The sequence below is a fragment of the Strix uralensis genome, chromosome 15, assembly GCF_047716275.1.
Source record: "Strix uralensis isolate ZFMK-TIS-50842 chromosome 15, bStrUra1, whole genome shotgun sequence".
NCBI classification, from domain to species: Eukaryota; Metazoa; Chordata; class Aves; order Strigiformes; family Strigidae; genus Strix; species Strix uralensis.
This window is the reverse complement of record NC_133986.1, coordinates 8,627,198-8,644,494: the sequence shown is the minus strand read 5'-3', so window position 1 is coordinate 8,644,494 and position 17,297 is coordinate 8,627,198. Positions and strand designations below refer to the sequence as shown.

Below are 17,297 nucleotides of genomic sequence, written 5' to 3'. Positions count from 1 at the left end.
GACAGTGATCCTATGTGTCAATAGAAGGGGCACCGAAATGCATCAATATTGTGGAAGAGCTTAATGGATCCGAACTGGGAGATCTATACCTTATTGTTCTAGTTCAAGTTGTCCTTTCTGATACAGGTATCCCATTTTGAATGACATCTTTCAGATGTTCTCCGTTTGCAAGTAATTGAAAGAATCCTAAATACCCAAATGCATTTCAGATATTATAAAATTGCAGCCCACTTCATGTGTGTAACGCATGCATGAATGTACTACACAATCTTTACCAAGCACTGACCTTGCTATCTCACATTTTGAGTACCTGTAAAAGTGTATTTAAGAAATAATTTGATGTCTTCTGTAAAGGGAGGGGACAAAAATGTGAATAATCAGAAGTAAAATTGACTTGGCAGATCTTTCCATGAAGTACCTATTTTGCATTAATAATTACAGCCCTGGATAAACAAATTACCAGTAAAGCTATATTGCTAATTCTGTTGGACTCCACTGTGCTCACAGTCAGTAAAGTTACCACATGGAAATGACTCCCTGTGTTTTAGTTGAACTTGAAGTCTTATGATAAAAATTAGTTATTCTTCAGTGAATGTTTCACAGTGAGCGCAGCTATAGAAGAAAAGAAAAATGAGGTGTGTTCTGTTTTTTTAATCTGCCTTAGAAATTGGAAACAATTATCCACTAAAATGCTGTGATATACTAAACATAACACAGAAGTGTTATATATACATATATATATTTATATATACATAAATACATATATTTTAAAAATTCTGTATATAACTACTTATGCATATAACCATGTATAATTGATATATATATATATATTTAGATTTCTATGTCCATGGCAGCATTTCTAGAAGTAAATAGAATAAACCTTGCAAATGCAACATATTTGATTGTTAAGTCATGGAGAAATAAATATGAAGTGAATTTTTCTGCCTGTAATTTCCCTGAGTCTTTCTGTGTTTTTGCTAAGCTGTAATCATTTTGGAGGTTTTTGAATTGTTCGTGGATTGTTTAATAAATATCTTCAGTACCACTTAAGTATCCTTTAGATTTGTGACTCCAGCGCTGTAGAAGATGCTGAGTAGAAAACAATGATTTCATATAGCGTTCAGAATTCATCATACAGAGTGGTAAAGATGCACCATAACTTAAAAAAAAAGGGGAAAAAGGCATGTTAATTATATTGAAAGCATGTTAATTATATCAGACAGATTTGTCTAATGCAGTTAGGATTTATTTATTAACTTAAATTCACATTTCTATTCATTTAGGATTCGAGGCCTCGCACCTTCCTCATAGGCTGCATCGGAGTCAGTGGCAAGACCAAGTGGGATGTGCTGGATGGAGTTGTAAGACGGTTGTTTAAGGTTAGTGAGTACAATTTGCTGTGTGCTTGAATTCTCCTATTAGATTTTGATGGTACCAAGCAACTTGGTGTGATTATTACTATTATATAGCACAGAACAAAGTCACGGAGATTTCAGTGCTGCCTAACTTTTCATGTCCCTTTTTCACCCTAGGAGTATATCATTCACGTGGATCCCATGAGCCAGCTGGGACTGAATTCAGACAGTGTTCTGGGCTACAGCATTGGAGAAATCAAACGTACTAATAGTGCTGAGACACCCGAGCTGTTGCCTTGTGGCTATCTAGTTGGAGAAAACAACACTATTTCAGTTACTATCAAAGGTAATTATGCTTGTTGTAGTTCTCACTAATTACAGTTTTATCAAAGTCTGCTATGTCAAGAAACTCAGAGGAGTAGAAACTTTTTATTCTGTTTCTTTTTCCCTGTGCCTGCCTTTTGTTTACTGGTCCTTCTATTTTTATTTGATAAAGACAGCACTTAGAGTATGCTAAGTCTATACATTCAGCAAATTTTCAACCTGTAACAGTAGGAATAATTACACACAATCTCTACATATCTTGAACTGATGCCTGGAGTTGTTCTGGAGAAGACTTCACACCACAAGGGACGTAGTGGAGTTGTTTGAGCAGCACAGTACCTTCCAAATTGTAGACTCATAGAATAGTTTTGGTTGGAAGACACCTTAAAGATCACCTAGTTCTAACCCCCCTGCCATGGGCAGGGACACCTTCCACTACAGCATGTTGCTCAAAGTCCCATCCAACCTGGCCAAATGAATAAAGCCTCAGAATTTCATCACCTCTTTGTAACAGCTATATGTGTTATATCCTTCATGCAGAGTAAAAAAATTACTGATTTCACTTGCTTGATTTATGTCCCTGAAGAGTCCCTCCTTAGGCACCAGTAAGGAGGGATCCCAGAATTCACAGAACACCTTAAACTCTGGATTTTTTCAAAATGTACTGTTTTCAAAATTCTCATCAGTTTCATTATATCATACTGATAAGAAATTAATGCTTATATTTCTCATATAAGCCCATTTGGTTTCTCAGGGAATCATTGTTACATGTAAAACTATACTTTGAAACTCAGTTTGAAGGAAAAACCCTCAAGCACTGCATTTTGGATGTACATCAGCTTGCTCAACATCACAGCAGTGAAGTCTCGAGCACAGATCTGCACAGAGCAGTAGAGTATTTGAGAGCATTGCCAAACACTCTGCAGCTCAGCTTCAGAGTTTGGCTGTGGCATTTGACTGAAAGTAGTTTGATTTATAGATATTGGAGTAAAAAAAATCAATTACCTTGGGTAGCAAATCAGCAGGCAGGAAGACAAAATAAGCTATGAAATATCTCAATTTCCTGAGGCTCGATGTGAACCCAGGGTATTCTGCTTACTTAGAATACATTGTCCAATAGTAAATCCTATTTGAAATACTGCTTAAGGTCTAGCCATATCTGTAAAGCTGCAATCTGATTTTAAATTTAACTTGCATTGGCTTGACTTGTACTTTGAAGGTTCATATATGATAACAGTTTTCAATAAAAACAGAAGTGTATTTAATCAATTTATGGAAAATCACTTACATATACCTTTGAGATAAAAAGCTGCCTATATAAATATTTAATATTCCAAGTAACCACTGAGGTGCAAACGTTTCTGTGTGTGATCTGCCAACTTCCCTTTCTGCTGTTTATTTTGAAGCACTGTGTATTTTCTCTGAGCCAATTCTGCCTAAAGTGACTGCTGACATTGCGTAAATGCTTATCAGTAGGAGTATTTTGTTGGAAGAGATAACTATCAGCATACAGAGAAGGAGTTTAATTACAAGCATTTGGGAAAGTAGGGGGAGTTGATGATAGCTGGGTTTTTTGTCTAGAAATTCAAAAGTAAACAGGTACATTCTGAATGAACGCGTACCATACATGGTGAAATACTGAAAAATGGATGGTTTGTGTGTGAAAAATGTGGCCTGGAATCATTTAGTATGGCAGCTTTCATAGGGCCTTAGACACTGTTAGGGTGCAGCTGAGTACTTTGAAAACTGGGAGAGCTGAAGAGAAGAATCCAGGCTAAGCCCACAGGTCACTTCTGCACTTGTTTTATGTTTTATATGTGCTGCTCTCGACCACGAGGGATGCCAGGGTTAAGGAAGGGATTTATCTCTGAAGTGAGAAACCACTTGGTCAGGTTGGATCTAAATCTGCTGATTCTATGTGTTATTTTGGGGTTTTCTCCTACTGTTACTGGGCCCAGGTACGTTCACAAAACCACATTATTTGGTTCTCCGGTTTGACTATCTAGTCATTTCAACTAATCTTGATTTGTTCAGACTCCACTAACAGGATTGCTTTGCAGCATTACAACTACTTAGTGAAAAACAAACCTTTTAAAAATGCAGGTAATTTGGATAAAAATTGGGAATCCCTCTAAATGAGGAATCCTTTCCTGTTGCAGGTATCTGCGAGAACAGTTTGGACGGTCTGGTGTTTGAATCACTGATCCCAAAGCCTATACTGCAGCGTTACGTCTCTCTCCTGATGGAACATAGACGGATTATCTTATCTGGCCCCAGTGGCACTGGTAAAACATATCTAGCAAACCGTCTGTCTGAGTATATGGTCCTTAGAGAAGGCAGGGAGTTGGCTGATGGCATTATCGCAACCTTCAATGTGGACCATAAATCCAGTAAGGTGAGGAAACAGAAATCATCCTTGCACAACTAATGCTACTGTATATTAAAAATGAGAGACTCTTCCTTTGTTAATCCATGAAAAGCTGATTTTAAACTTCATTTTCTTTTTAAAGCATTATGTTAATCCTGAAGGGAATAATATTTAAGGTTTTCAGAACTGCAGATTCACCTGTTTGTGGGCCTGAAACAGCAGGCTGCCAGGTGTATATTCAAACACCTAAAGGTACCATGATTTTCAAGTGGTTAGGAGCCTGAGAATTGCTCAGGAAGTTAAAACACCTGCATAAAATTCCCAGCAACCCAAGCAATCCCTATTGCATGTGGGCGTTTTTCCAAAAACGCTCAAATGCATCTCTGGGCTGTCGAGAGTTTCTGCAGCTGCAAGTATCAGCAGTTGTAATCTGCATATGCTGGGTTTGGAGGGACTGTTGTCCAGACACATTCCTGCACCCGTAAGACATGTCTCTGTTTTTTTATGTGCTGCTGGTTGTGCTGAATATACCTCCAATGAATGTCTAGATTAAAGGAAAAAAAAAAACCCAAACAGCTGTATATTTGATGGCCTTAGGCACATTTTGGAGGAAAGGGATGTTTGAAATTGTGGTTGTAGGCCACTGGTATAATTTGAGACATGCTATTGAATAAATGCTTTAAAGCTGCTGAGAGCATTTCAGCTACACCCAGTCACCTGGCAGCAGCCCCGCAAGCTCATCCTTATTTCACAGCGTTATTGAAGGCATCTGAATTTGGCCTCTGCCAAGGGATGCTTTGTTCCAGATTAACTTTATCAGCTGTATTTCAATAGACACACAGTTTCAAGAAGATAGAACAAACCTAGCTGGGATGCAAATTTGGTTTGGTGTATGGAGAGTTGAACAAGTTGGTGAAAAGAAAGAAGAATACATTTCAGACCTCTTCAGTGTCAGATTAGGACAGCATGAATGCAAAAACACAAACCAAACAAGAACATCTTACCTGCCTTTAGGCCCTTATCTCACACAGGATTTCTGATACAGTCTTTGAATCTTCAGCATAACCTACAAAAGAGAACGAAACCCATATTATTCTGTTTTCTCATGGAAAATGTGTGCATTTATAAGGTGCCAGGCTCTTCTGCTTTAGATTTCATGACAAAGCCCCAGTACCTTATTTATTTTAACTGGGTTTTCAAGGAATATGATGAAAACTCTTATTTACCTTTTTAATTTTTTTTTTTTCTTTTCTTTATACGTGCTTTGCAGGAACTCCGCCAATACCTGTCCAACCTTGCAGACCAGTGTAACAGTGAAAATAATGCTGTGGATATGCCTCTCGTAATCATTTTGGATAATTTGCATCATGTTAGCTCCCTAGGAGAGATCTTTAATGGACTTCTAAACTGCAAGTACCACAAATGGTAAAGAAATAATATCAGAACATTCCAGATTTCAATACTGCAGTCTTTTGCACTGCTGTTGCAAAATGTGATCGCAAAACCAAGCTCTAGATTAATTTGGTAAAGTGGACTGAGATGGCCAGACAGTCCATATTATGGACAACACGAGGTCTTTTTTTTTTCATAAAATGATCAATTCCTCTGAAGTCAGTAATAAAAAAGTAGTAGAGGGTTGGGGTAATTTGCATTCACTTCATGCAGTAGATCTCCAATACTACAACCCTATTTTTAGTGAATGTTCCTGCTTTGAGATTTCTGGTTTGGTTTAGAATTTAATGTTCTCAGAAGTCTGATTCTCAGTAGAGAATTTGGTTATAAGTAATTACAAAAATTCTTTGACAAAAGAGGTTTGAATAACCTTTTTTAATGTTGAGATCTTAGGTTTTCAAAATTTACAAGTATGATTTGCTTGATTTTTTTTTTTAATAGTCCATATATTATTGGCACAATGAACCAAGCCACCTCCTCAACACCTAATCTTCAACTTCACCACAATTTCAGGTACTGTTTATTCATGTTTCTTATTTATGTTTGTGGACTGGCAAAGGAGTAATGGCTACTGAGTCATCTAAAAATGTTCTTATTGGCTGAAATAGCAAACTAAGAGAGAAATACCATTCGCTACTAGTTGCTGCCCTAACACACGTGACTTTGTTATGATGCTGTTATTAAAATAACTACGGTTCATAAAACTTTTCAGAGGATTGTTAAGATATTTGATCCTCTAACAAATTTTAAATAAAATAATAGGCAAAGAAGATACTGAATGAGAAATAAGCTGAAACAATGCATAATACAAATTGTTTCATCTAATGAAATAAAAAAATAACTAAGAAACATATGTGACTGGGATAATCCATTTTGATCATGACAACAATCTAGAAATAATAAAAGAAATTTAGCCCAGAATAGGTATGTTCAGTAGCATGGAAGAGAAATAATGGACATTTCTGCTGTTCTGCCATAGATGGGTGCTATGTGCTAACCACACTGAGCCGGTCAAAGGCTTTCTTGGCCGTTTCTTGAGAAGAAAGCTAATTGAAACAGAGATCAGTGGCAGGATGAGAAATGCAGAGCTGGTTAAAATTATTGATTGGATTCCCAAGGTCTGGCAACATCTGAACAAATTCTTGGAGGCTCACAGCTCCTCTGACGTTACTATTGGTAAGTGCTCTGCCCATATGCTCAGGCATATGTCAATGTATGCGTTTTATTTCCTTGTAGATCGGGTCCATCCTTGTACATTTCCTTGTGCTGTATCACTTTGAAAAGGTTTCATTAAAACCCTACTTTTAGATGTACAAGCTGTACAAGAAGTTTCTAAACAACTTCTAAGAGAAAAGGACTTCTTTCTAAGTCCTGGATATAAACTGTGTTACGAAATGTAGTTAATTGTTTTCACCTTGAAGGCTGTAGCTTTTCAAGTTGATTCAGAGGATTTTTTGAGCTCTCAGGAACAGCAGTTCACCAGATAGCCACTTATGTTCTCTCATCATTGGCTTCATGCTCCAGAGAAGTGGAATTTTTTTTGATCCTATTTTGAGGCATATCATGATCGTGGTTTGAGTGTAATAGTTGAATTTCCTTTTCCAGGTCCACGGCTTTTCCTCTCCTGTCCCATAGATGTCGATGGTTCTAGAGTTTGGTTTACTGACTTGTGGAACTACTCCATCATCCCATATCTTCTGGAGGCAGTTAGAGAAGGGCTACAGGTGAGCAGGCAAAAGTGAAAAATCATAGATCTTGAATGGTATCTATTCAGAAGGCCATACAGCATCGGACAAAACTGAATCATGGCAACATTTTCTGTAGATAAAACTTTGCATACTGAATACCTGCATGTTTGTGAAAATGTAACCTAAATTGTCATTAATTTCAGGCAGAATTATTCTCTTCAAATGATTTTGAAATACGGAGTGGCAGCACTAGAAGTCCAGATTAGATTTTTTGACAAGTGTTTAGATGCCAAACTACTGACGTTTTCAGGGGGGGTGGGAGTTAGACACCCAAATATCTGTCAATAATCTGTTCCAGAAGCACACTTTGAAATTGTACTGTGCATCTGAAGAACATATTTGTGGTCATTAATGTAGTTATGCAGGATTTTCCTTTGTAAATCAAATCTTTCAACAGAGGAGGAACAAAGCTGTGTATGGAGAGAAATGTGTTAATGAGTGACAGGATCAGTATCGGTGACATTTTGATTACTTCTCAGTCTACAGGATTAATATTTCAGTATATTCCTTCATAATTCTTTCAGAGGCCATAGTGCAATCATTATTGATTGCCTGTACTTAGTAACTGATTCATACTTTAGCAGTTTGGATAGTTCTAAGCATTGCCACACAATTCTTAGCATCTGTATGACTATAAAGCTTGTTGGAATCAGGAGTTGGGTTCAACAGAGGATTGCTATTAACTTGCCCTGCATCTGTGGAAAAAATGACTTCTTTTTATTCTTCGGCCCTCTGTTCACAGAATAAGCATGGCAAAACATAATTTAAAAGACAGTTTTGGACATAGCATGTTCAAATATCAGTAAATCCTGGGCATTGCATACATGAAAGTAATTATTTTTGATAAAGCTTTTTCTGTGAGAAAGCTCCCTGTATTTTGGTAATATGAAGAGCCAGGACAGATGGGAACATGAAGCTTTCTCACTGCAGCATCTGTTAGCAGATGGCTCATTTTCAAGTCACTTCTTTTCCATAGAGCTAAACATGAGATCACACATACAGAAATAAAAAGGTGGATCACAGTGAAATTAAAAAATATTAAAAACGGGATAAAGGTAGATGAAGAATAGGAAATTATGGCAATGCATTGAAGCTTGTGTTTTGGTAAGAGGACAAATGCCATTTTGAGGGCATTAGCTATAATTACATCTGATAAAGGTAGGAAGAGGGTAGTACTTCCATATATAAAAAGGCTCACTAGAAACATAAAAATGTGGAGAGGGTTCAGAAGAGAGCAGTAGGTATCATTAAGATAACAGGAAGAATTATTCAATGAGAGAGGTGACCAGCTCAAACTATTCAGTTTATTCAAGAGGAAGCTACAATACTACTTGTCTATGGGAGTCTTCTGCTTTAGTCCTGCAGGGAAGAAAAAGTCTAATGGATTTTTGACAAGTTTGGACTAGAAAAATCCAAACTGTAAGAAAGACATGGCTTGTTATTAGTGAGATTAATTAACAAAATTTTACTTACAGAAGTAATAGGTTCTCCACCACATTTCTGTCTGTCTCTGAAGTGTTTCTGAAGCATGAAATAACTCCCAAGTACGAGCTCCATGGAGAAACAGTTTTGTTGCAGAATGTTTGTGAAGAACATTTCTCCATTCTGCTGCTGCTTAGGGCTCGCCATTGCAGCGTTTGTCAGGATGCCTTGCCATTAAGATACGTTTAAAAAAGCGTGAAAGATTTCTTTTAGAAAATACTGGGATTTTGTTTTGACTTGCTTGTTTGTTACATTTCTTTTCTATGCAGTACCCTTTCTGTATTAGAGGTTCAGCTCTTGTCTGCATGGGAGTACTCTGCAGTGAATGGTGAAATCATGAAGATGCACCAGTCCGAGTACTTGGAAGAAGTACAAAAAAAATGGGGGGGGAATTTTGCATTGTCCAGTTAAAACCACCTGAGGTTTAATTTAGTACCTGTACAGCAAAGATTTATAGATGTTTACAGAGAGAGGAGAAAACCCTATCATAGAAAACAGGTTATACTAACAGCTTCTTACAAATCTGTGAAATACATGATTTCTTCAGCAAGTTTTGCTTAAAATTTGGGCAAACTGCGATTGCCATTTGAAATCTGTCCATGCCTGGAGACCTCATTTTCTCCGAGACAATTGTAGTAGATTCTTAGGCATGAGGAACACGATAGGCCCTAGAGTCCAAAACACACAGAGGAACTTTGCTAGAAATAGAACAGGAGAACCATTTTGCATAAAACTTCCTATAAAGGAAGGTAAGGGGAGCCAACAATCTTTTTGACCTAAAACAAGAGAAAGGAGAGCATGTGAGTGTTTCCTCCTGAAATGGAGAAAGCTGGGATGCTTGGGCTCCTTGTACTGTGTTTTGAAGCTCTCGTATCACTGGTCAGTAGGTGTGGAAAGCACTGAAAAATTAGTAACAGAAATTAAGAGAAAGAAAAACAATTAATAATATCATCTTTTTGCTTACTTGTTTTCCCTGATACCTGCATCTTTCCTTAAGTTATTTGAGTGGTTTGCATTCCAAGTGTAAGGATTTCAGTTTCTTACTTTGTGCTTTAGATTCTTTATCCAGTTCAGTCCCATTTCCCCAAATTCCACTAATTCATTTCCATTTAAATAATTTAAATATTTTCTCTTTTGTTTAGTGAATGGATAAGATTTCAGTACTTGAAGAGTAGCCAGGGTTCTGCTAATTAACAAGCTAAGGCTAAATTGGGTGTTATATTTTGGGCTATTTTCTGTCCCCCACACCCACAAAGGCTCCTCTGAGAACACATCTTCTCTCATGAAACTGCCTGTCAGAAAGGAAGGGTGGACTGCTGATTTCACTCTGATCTCTGTGGATCTAAACTGAACTATTTTTATATTTCTGTTTCTCATTTAGAGAACTATTTTGGGTCAAAGACAAGCGAGCCAAATGGATCCTTACAATAATTGCTCCCATTGGAGCTGAGTTTTTTTGTTCTTCAAAACAGAGATGTGAAAATTAGAGGGTTATATAAAACCCCAGTTCTCCCTGCTCGGTGTGTCGATACAGAGTGCAGCACCAGCAAAAAGAGGACCCAGAGTCCCTGCGGCTTCCTGCCACCGTCACTCATAGTCCAGTTGTTTCTGTTTGGTGCTTTGGGAAGCAGCCTGTTCCATCCTTGCTCCCTTAATTACTCCCTAGAAAACGTGCATGTGAAAGGGATGGACAGAACTGGTTGCTGTGGAAGGGAATAGTGAGTTAGTCATTCAGTCTCTCATCTCCTGAAGATATGTGTTGATTTCATGTATTGAAATGGGAATTTTATTTACTAGGCAATTTTCAGAAATGAGCTAGGATCCACACTGGGTAGCAAAGACATGTGAAAAATACAAAATACTTAGCAACTGACATGTATTGCTGTAAATTTGAGAACAAGATTAAAATAGGAGATCTGGTTTACCACAGCTTGAAGACATTATGCTAGGAAAATAATACAGTACAGCTCGAGGATGATGAGTTTTTGGGCTGTGGCAGAGGCTGTGTTTGAGATTGCCTAGCCCCATCTGCTGGGCACCTCTGCTCTGGGCTGGGGCCCGCTCACTTCTGCTTCAGAATAAAGCAGATGTTGGTATTTAGAGCAATTTAACACTTTGTGCGTGCAAAAAATAAAGCCACAAAAAACCCAAGAAGCAATAGTGATGAGGAAAGTGAGACAGTCTTAGATCCATCAGAGAGCTGATGGATTTCTTTGTTAGACCACTGCTTCTCCCCCTGTGTGTTGTGCAGGCGAGTTCTCTGAATTCAGAATGTCAGGAACGAACTCCAGTTGCTGAAGGATATTTAGGCTGAGATTTATAAAGCAGAAATAAATGTTTTGATGTCACTTCAAGTTGTAGTTATGCTTCCGAAAGTCATGTGAAATTAAAATAAATTTATTACCTAATTAAGGCAAGCTTAACAGAATATAACAAGAATACACTGGGTTTCAGTAACACAGTCTGTTCCAAACAGAAAAAGTTTTTGAAATAGAGCTTGCATACTTGAAACAGGAACATCAACATAGCCAAATCCTGCTGGCGCTTTTTCTTGGTTGAATACAAAGAAATTCCCCTGACTTGAAAACCTTTTGCTATGACATCCATCATTATTGCCTGATGACAGGTCTCACATTTCCTCCTACGCATTCCACTGACAGCAGTTTCACGACGACAGCAAACGTAGATAAGGCAGCTGCTGCTGCGATCCGGGTGTCAACATCGACGGCCTCTGTTGTGTATTGACTTTATTTAAGTTAACTTTATTAAAGTGAAGTTATTTTCAGGTCTCATTTTCTTTAACTGGTGCCAACAGAAAGGCACTGCAGTCTCACAGGAGGTGGTCAGCCTCTTCCAAATCAGTTGCCATTAAAAACAGCTGAAAGTTTGTATGTCCTTACAGTAATGAGAATGTTTTACATGTTTTTATGTTTTTCCAGTTGTACGGGAGGAGAGCGCCCTGGGAGGATCCTGCCAAATGGGTAATGGACACCTATCCCTGGGCAGCCACCCCCCAGCACCATGAGTGGCCTCCTCTGCTACAGCTGCGGCCTGAGGATGTGGGCTTTGACGGCTACTCGATGTCACGGGAAGGCTCAACCAGCAAACAAGTTCCAGTGAGTGATGCTGAAGGAGATCCTTTGGTAAGCTTTCATTTTTGAAATGGCAGAACCGCCTCGTTTCCCTTGTTTCTAGGGATTAGAAACAGAAATAAAAAAATAAAGAACCGTTGAAGAGTATTTAAAAGTTCTCAAATGAGAAGGCAGTGGTTCTGGGAAGGTCATCACACCGGCTCAGGGAATGCATTCACACAGAAAACCTGTACAGTTTTGCAGAAAACAGTGGCAGAAGCTTTTCAGATTCATTTGTTGAGGATATTTTTAGGGTTCATTTTCTGAGGAGTGACTGGAGATGAGTGTAATAAACTTAATTTCTACACTGTGAAATTAAATGCGTGATCTAACACATACTTGAATAACACAGTGGAACCATTTCATTTAGCCTGCTTTGCCACAATCACAAAATAGGCTTTTTGCTTTACTTCACGTGGTTTTCATTTGACACCAAATGAAAATTGAGATTTTCAAAGAGTGTATAGACTAGTCTCTGTGATTGGTGTCTAACTTATGAATCAGAAATGCCATGCAGGCATACAGGGAAGTACTAACTTGTGCTTGTTTAGAATGCATAAATTCGAGCCTGAAGGTAACAGTAATGGATGTTTTCTTCCAACGGGAAACAGTTACTGAAACTTCTGTGCAAACTATGAATTCCCTGAAGCTGTTCTGTTGAGGTGTGTGTTTTTCTAGACAGTTGGGAGTATAGAACATGTGTTACACTTTTCACTAGCTCATATATACATATACAAACATCAGGCTAGATATTAGGACATTCAGATTTGCTTCTTTTGACTGATCTGCAGTTACTTTCATGGGTCAGAGCAGGAGAGGGGTAGGATGCTTGCAGAATCCTGTCGAGTACAGCTGTGGGCAGATCCCTTCAATCTTCTCATTTTCACTTTTACTGGAAAAGCATACTTCTCGTGACTAACTTGCGTGCTGTTATGACATGTTCTACAGTTAATATTTCTTTTCAGAGACTCAGTATTAATTACCCCAGTTGTCTCTTCCTTTCCTTTGTTACCCACTGGCAAAGTGAATGCCACTGTAGCTTTCATATGGAGCTGATAATTTTTTTACCTCAGAATACAAATAATCATGAACTTCTGTGCCTTTGCAGATGAACATGCTAATGAGACTGCAAGAAGCAGCCAACTACTCAAGTCCCCAGAGTTATGACAGTGACTCTAACAGCAACAGCCATCATGATGACATCCTCGATTCGTCTCTGGAGTCGACGTTGTGATCTTCCTCAGAGAGAAATAGGTTGTTTCCATTATTGCTCTCCCACTTGGCAAGAACTCTGATCACAGACTCATGAAAAGAGCACGTTCCTAGGCTGGGCTGGGATCTCAGTATTAGAGCTGCAAGAACAGCACGACACTTGGAGTCACTCTTGAATCTGGGTGCAGGCAACCCAAGCAACCTTTGTATTGTTTTTCTTTTGACGATGATGAGAACTGCACTATTCCTTTGTTTCCTTCTGTTTAGTTGCTGTAAGCTCTCATGCCTAAGATACTGAAGATGTTAAAAATAATCATCATTGCTAAAAGTTGAAGGGGCAGGGGGGAACTTCACAGCTATGAAGCAAACAGCTTTGTGCCATGTACTGTCTGGAAGGAGAGGGGAGAGGAAATTTTTGCCTATGCTGCTTCTGACCAAACACATTTAGGTGAGGGCTGGACTTTTACCAATCAGCTTTGCAGATTAAACTCAGCTTCATATAGTTCTGGTGCTATAACAATATTGCTTGCCTTGGTAATAATACTCAATAAAGGCAAAGCTGCAAAACAGGGAAGTTTGAATAAATATTAAAAAAGAAAATTAAAAAAAAAAAAAAAAAGAAAAAAGAAAACAAAAAGCGCTGCTCTCCTTGCCAGTCTGAGACCTTGGCTTTCTTTCATTGTGTGTTTATAAAGATATATATATAAATAGGAATATATAAAAATATATATACAGTCTGAACAAATCAGGTTTTTTCAAACACTGTGTAACAATCAATCCCACTACAAGTGAAAGATCAGGTAGCCCTTTGCTAGTCAGGGCCTGATTCTCTTCCCACTTACATCCACGTAACCAACTCAGTTGACTTCAGTGGCGTTACACCCGATTTATTTACACCGATGTGAGTGAGTTTCCCTCCTCCGCAGAAGTCAGCGAAAGGGCCATGCCCCATGAAGTCCTACAGCTCCAAAGGACCTTCGGCAGTGCACAGGCATCGTGAGCCCTGTACACGGAGGTGAGCTACACCCCCAAAAAGGGATTAATTGGACTTTCAGTTTTTAATTCTTGCCATGAAATGTTACAGCTGTTTTCTAAAAACTTTGGGTTTTGTTCAGAGGTTTCGTTCCAATCAGCACAACCATAAATGGGTTAATTAAAACTCGGCTCTGTGGCAGTTCCAGTGCTACTCTGGTGACAACATTTATTTCCATGACTTTTCTTTTTAATTGTAAAAGAAAAAAATTAGTATTTTAACAGTATTCAGATCTGGAAAAAAAGGAGGGAAGGTATTGCGTCTTTTAAGTTTAGCTGGGCCATGCTTTTGAGTTTTGGCAGAGCTGTGAACCTGGTTTTATTTCTCCTCCTCTCTGAACGCACACACCTACACTATCAGTGTTAAGGCTTGTACTTCTGTTGGGGAGCAAGAACATCTCCCAGAGAATTGCACTTTCCTTTTTACGGAAGCAAATACTTAGACCACCATCACCACAACGTCAGCTGTACCTCAGCAAAAACATCACTCCTCAATATTGATTTGTACTAGCCTTTCCAGCTATCTTTTGGTGCTGACTTTTAAAGCGATGCCTTATTTTGTACTAATTATGTTTGACTAAATTAGTGCTGTATATTATGGGATTTTATTTAAAGAAACAGGGCTAAAGTCATCTCTTGGAATATCATAAGTTGCTGTGAATATTGTTTGTATGAGATACTAGAATTTGTTTAAATGTGACAAAAAGGAGGGAAATGAGATAACTTTTCAGGTTCATATCAATCCGCAGCTAACAAAACACTGAAGAGCTGTTTTATCCATGCAGGAGAAAAAAAAAAAGCTTTTCAACTATAATAAATGCTGTCATTAATAAATTACAGGAATATGCTGGTATTTCAATGTACAGAAAGAAAACTTATTGCAAACACTTTTTAAAGAGCTTGTGGGTTTAAAGTAATACAACAGACAGTTCATGCTTCTGTGACTCAGCTTGAGAGGATCGTTTTATTATACCTCATGACTTTCTGTAACATAACTGTACTTTGTCTTACTGAGCTGGTCTTGAATCTGCTCCTGTTACAACTTTTAAGTGCTGATGACTTTTTTTTTTTTAAAGAAAAAATATTGTAAAAGAAAAATTTAAATATTTTAATGATGGGGGGGGAAAGCTTGGTGTTGTTACTGTTTTAACCTTATGAACTCTATTCCATTATTTCACGGAATGAATACCAAGGGTTATTCGGCCAATGTTCCTAATCCAGTTCTTGGTACTGTAAAAATGGGATAAATCTATATGGAATCAAATACATAGCATGCTGATGATGAGTTTGAGAGGTTAATTTTTCCAGTAGTCTTGACAATTCTGCTTCCCAGCACTGACTTTACCTGCTACTACTGTGAATTTTGGTACCTAATCCCCCAACTGAATCCATGCAGATAGAGCATGTGCCTGTAAAAAAATCCAGTTGCAGGGCTAGGGCTTTAGATGGACTTAATATCCTAGAAAATGTCTCAGTTAACCTTTAACTGAGTGCTGTAAGACATGTTTAAAATGGTGTTTTATTTGTGGGGAACGGGGTGTTTTGGGTTTTTTCTCTCATTTTTAATCCTGTGCTTGAGCTCAGGAAAGAATTTCTGTTATCTGTTATTTTTATTGACACTAGCTTGGATTACAGTGAGAGAGGCAAGTTTGAGTAGGCTAGTCATTCTAAGCATCACAATATTCAGTGTCTTTTCTGAAACTTCGGGAAGCAGGGTTACCTGTTGTGCACACGTCAGTTTTTATCAAGACTTTTCATAGATTAAGTCTTTCTTTAAGTGACTTTGTTCTCATTTAAGGTTTTTTAAAAACGCTTCCTTTTTTTCTTTTTTTGCCTTTTTTTCCTTACAAAGTTGGCTTGTTTTAAAAAAAAAAAAAATCAACAAGAAAGAAATGCAAGATTCTATGCAACATTCATGTTGAGTTCTAAATTGAAAGTATAAACCATTTTCTTTCCTTCGGAACTGCCAAGAATGATCAGGCCATAAATGAGATGTGGTTTATTTGGGGAAGGGGAGGGAGGGGGTTGGTTAGCCTTTTTGTACATTTTGGAAGAAACAAACTGATATTTCATTGTTGATGCTTAACTTCGATATTATGTGTATGAAATCTTGTCTAAATGTGGCAATTTTCTTTCAAGAAAAAAATAACAAAAACAAAGCAAAAAAATCTTTGTCGATATTAAATGGAAGGTTGCTGTTTTGATCTAGTCGTTTCCAGTGGAACAGTTTATGAAATATGTTCTATAAGATGTACATTTTTTCATTGTAACATAGAAATGTAAATATTTGATTAAAAGTGCTGCATTTTGATGAATTTTTTCTAGCCATTTTTAAAGAGAAAAACTAGGAATTGAGTATTTTGTGTACGTTTATGATGTTTTCCATTTGCTCCTCTCCCTATTTAATTTTCAGTTCTCATTTAGGATTGGAATTTGTGAATGGTCTGTTTGAGATCATGCCTCCCCTTTCTCACCCTCCTCGTTTCTCCCCCTTCCTTGCCCCTGTGTCATGGAAAATAAAGCTGATGATTGTACCAGTCTTAAATTATTCATGATTCAATAAAATTGATGCTTATTTATTCAGATTTGTGGCTTCCCAGAACGTTTTGTCCCTTCTTAATCAACATTTGCTAGTTTTTATTTTTAGATTGTGGGGTTCAGTTCTTGTTTTTATTGGCTTCTTTTAAGTACTTGTGAAAAGATGCCAACAGCCCTTACCCACATCCAGGAGGAGATCTAGTAGAGGGGCTACACCAATAGCATTCTCTCCCATAGCTAATGTTTGCACACAGTAGCCATCAAGATCTGCTCAAGACAAGACTGGTCTATCAATTCAGAGTGTCTCTGCATAGATCATGGTCAGTCAATACGTGGCCAGCAGGCTGGGCGTACCGTCATACCAGCTGGTGCCAGCTTCTTTTTTGAGCGAATTCCCTGTTGGTCACAAGGGCCGTGGGTAGCAGTGTATGTTAGGCTTATTATCATGCTTTGCAGAATGAAATTCATAGAATCATACAATTGGTTTGGGTTGGAAGGGACCTTTAAAGGACATCTAGTCCAAGCCCCCTGCAATGAGCAGGGACCTCTTCAAGTAGATCAGGTCGCTCAGAGCCCAGTCCAACCTGGCCTTGAATGTTTCCAGGGATGGGGCATCTACCACCTCTCTGGGCAACCTACATGTTCCACACATTAT

At 38.1% G+C, this 17,297-nt stretch overlaps 1 protein-coding gene across 6 annotated transcripts in view; it reads left to right on the top strand.

Moving 5' to 3' along the window:
• NAV2 (neuron navigator 2) overlaps positions 1-16,689 on the top strand; it is a 423,681-nt gene extending 406,992 nt beyond the window's left edge. For all 6 annotated transcript variants that reach the window (XM_074884466.1, XM_074884468.1, XM_074884465.1 and 3 more), the window contains 9 exons: positions 1,284-1,379; positions 1,533-1,701; positions 3,839-4,074; positions 5,318-5,472; positions 5,941-6,012; positions 6,479-6,675; positions 7,105-7,223; positions 11,669-11,872; positions 12,969-16,689. In XM_074884466.1, coding sequence (XP_074740567.1) covers positions 1,284-1,379; positions 1,533-1,701; positions 3,839-4,074; positions 5,318-5,472; positions 5,941-6,012; positions 6,479-6,675; positions 7,105-7,223; positions 11,669-11,872; positions 12,969-13,094 — 1,374 coding nt within the window. In that variant the 3' untranslated portion in view covers positions 13,095-16,689. The remainder of the gene's footprint in view (positions 1-1,283; positions 1,380-1,532; positions 1,702-3,838; positions 4,075-5,317; positions 5,473-5,940; positions 6,013-6,478; positions 6,676-7,104; positions 7,224-11,668; positions 11,873-12,968) is intronic.
• The last annotated feature ends 608 nt before the right edge of the window (positions 16,690-17,297 follow it).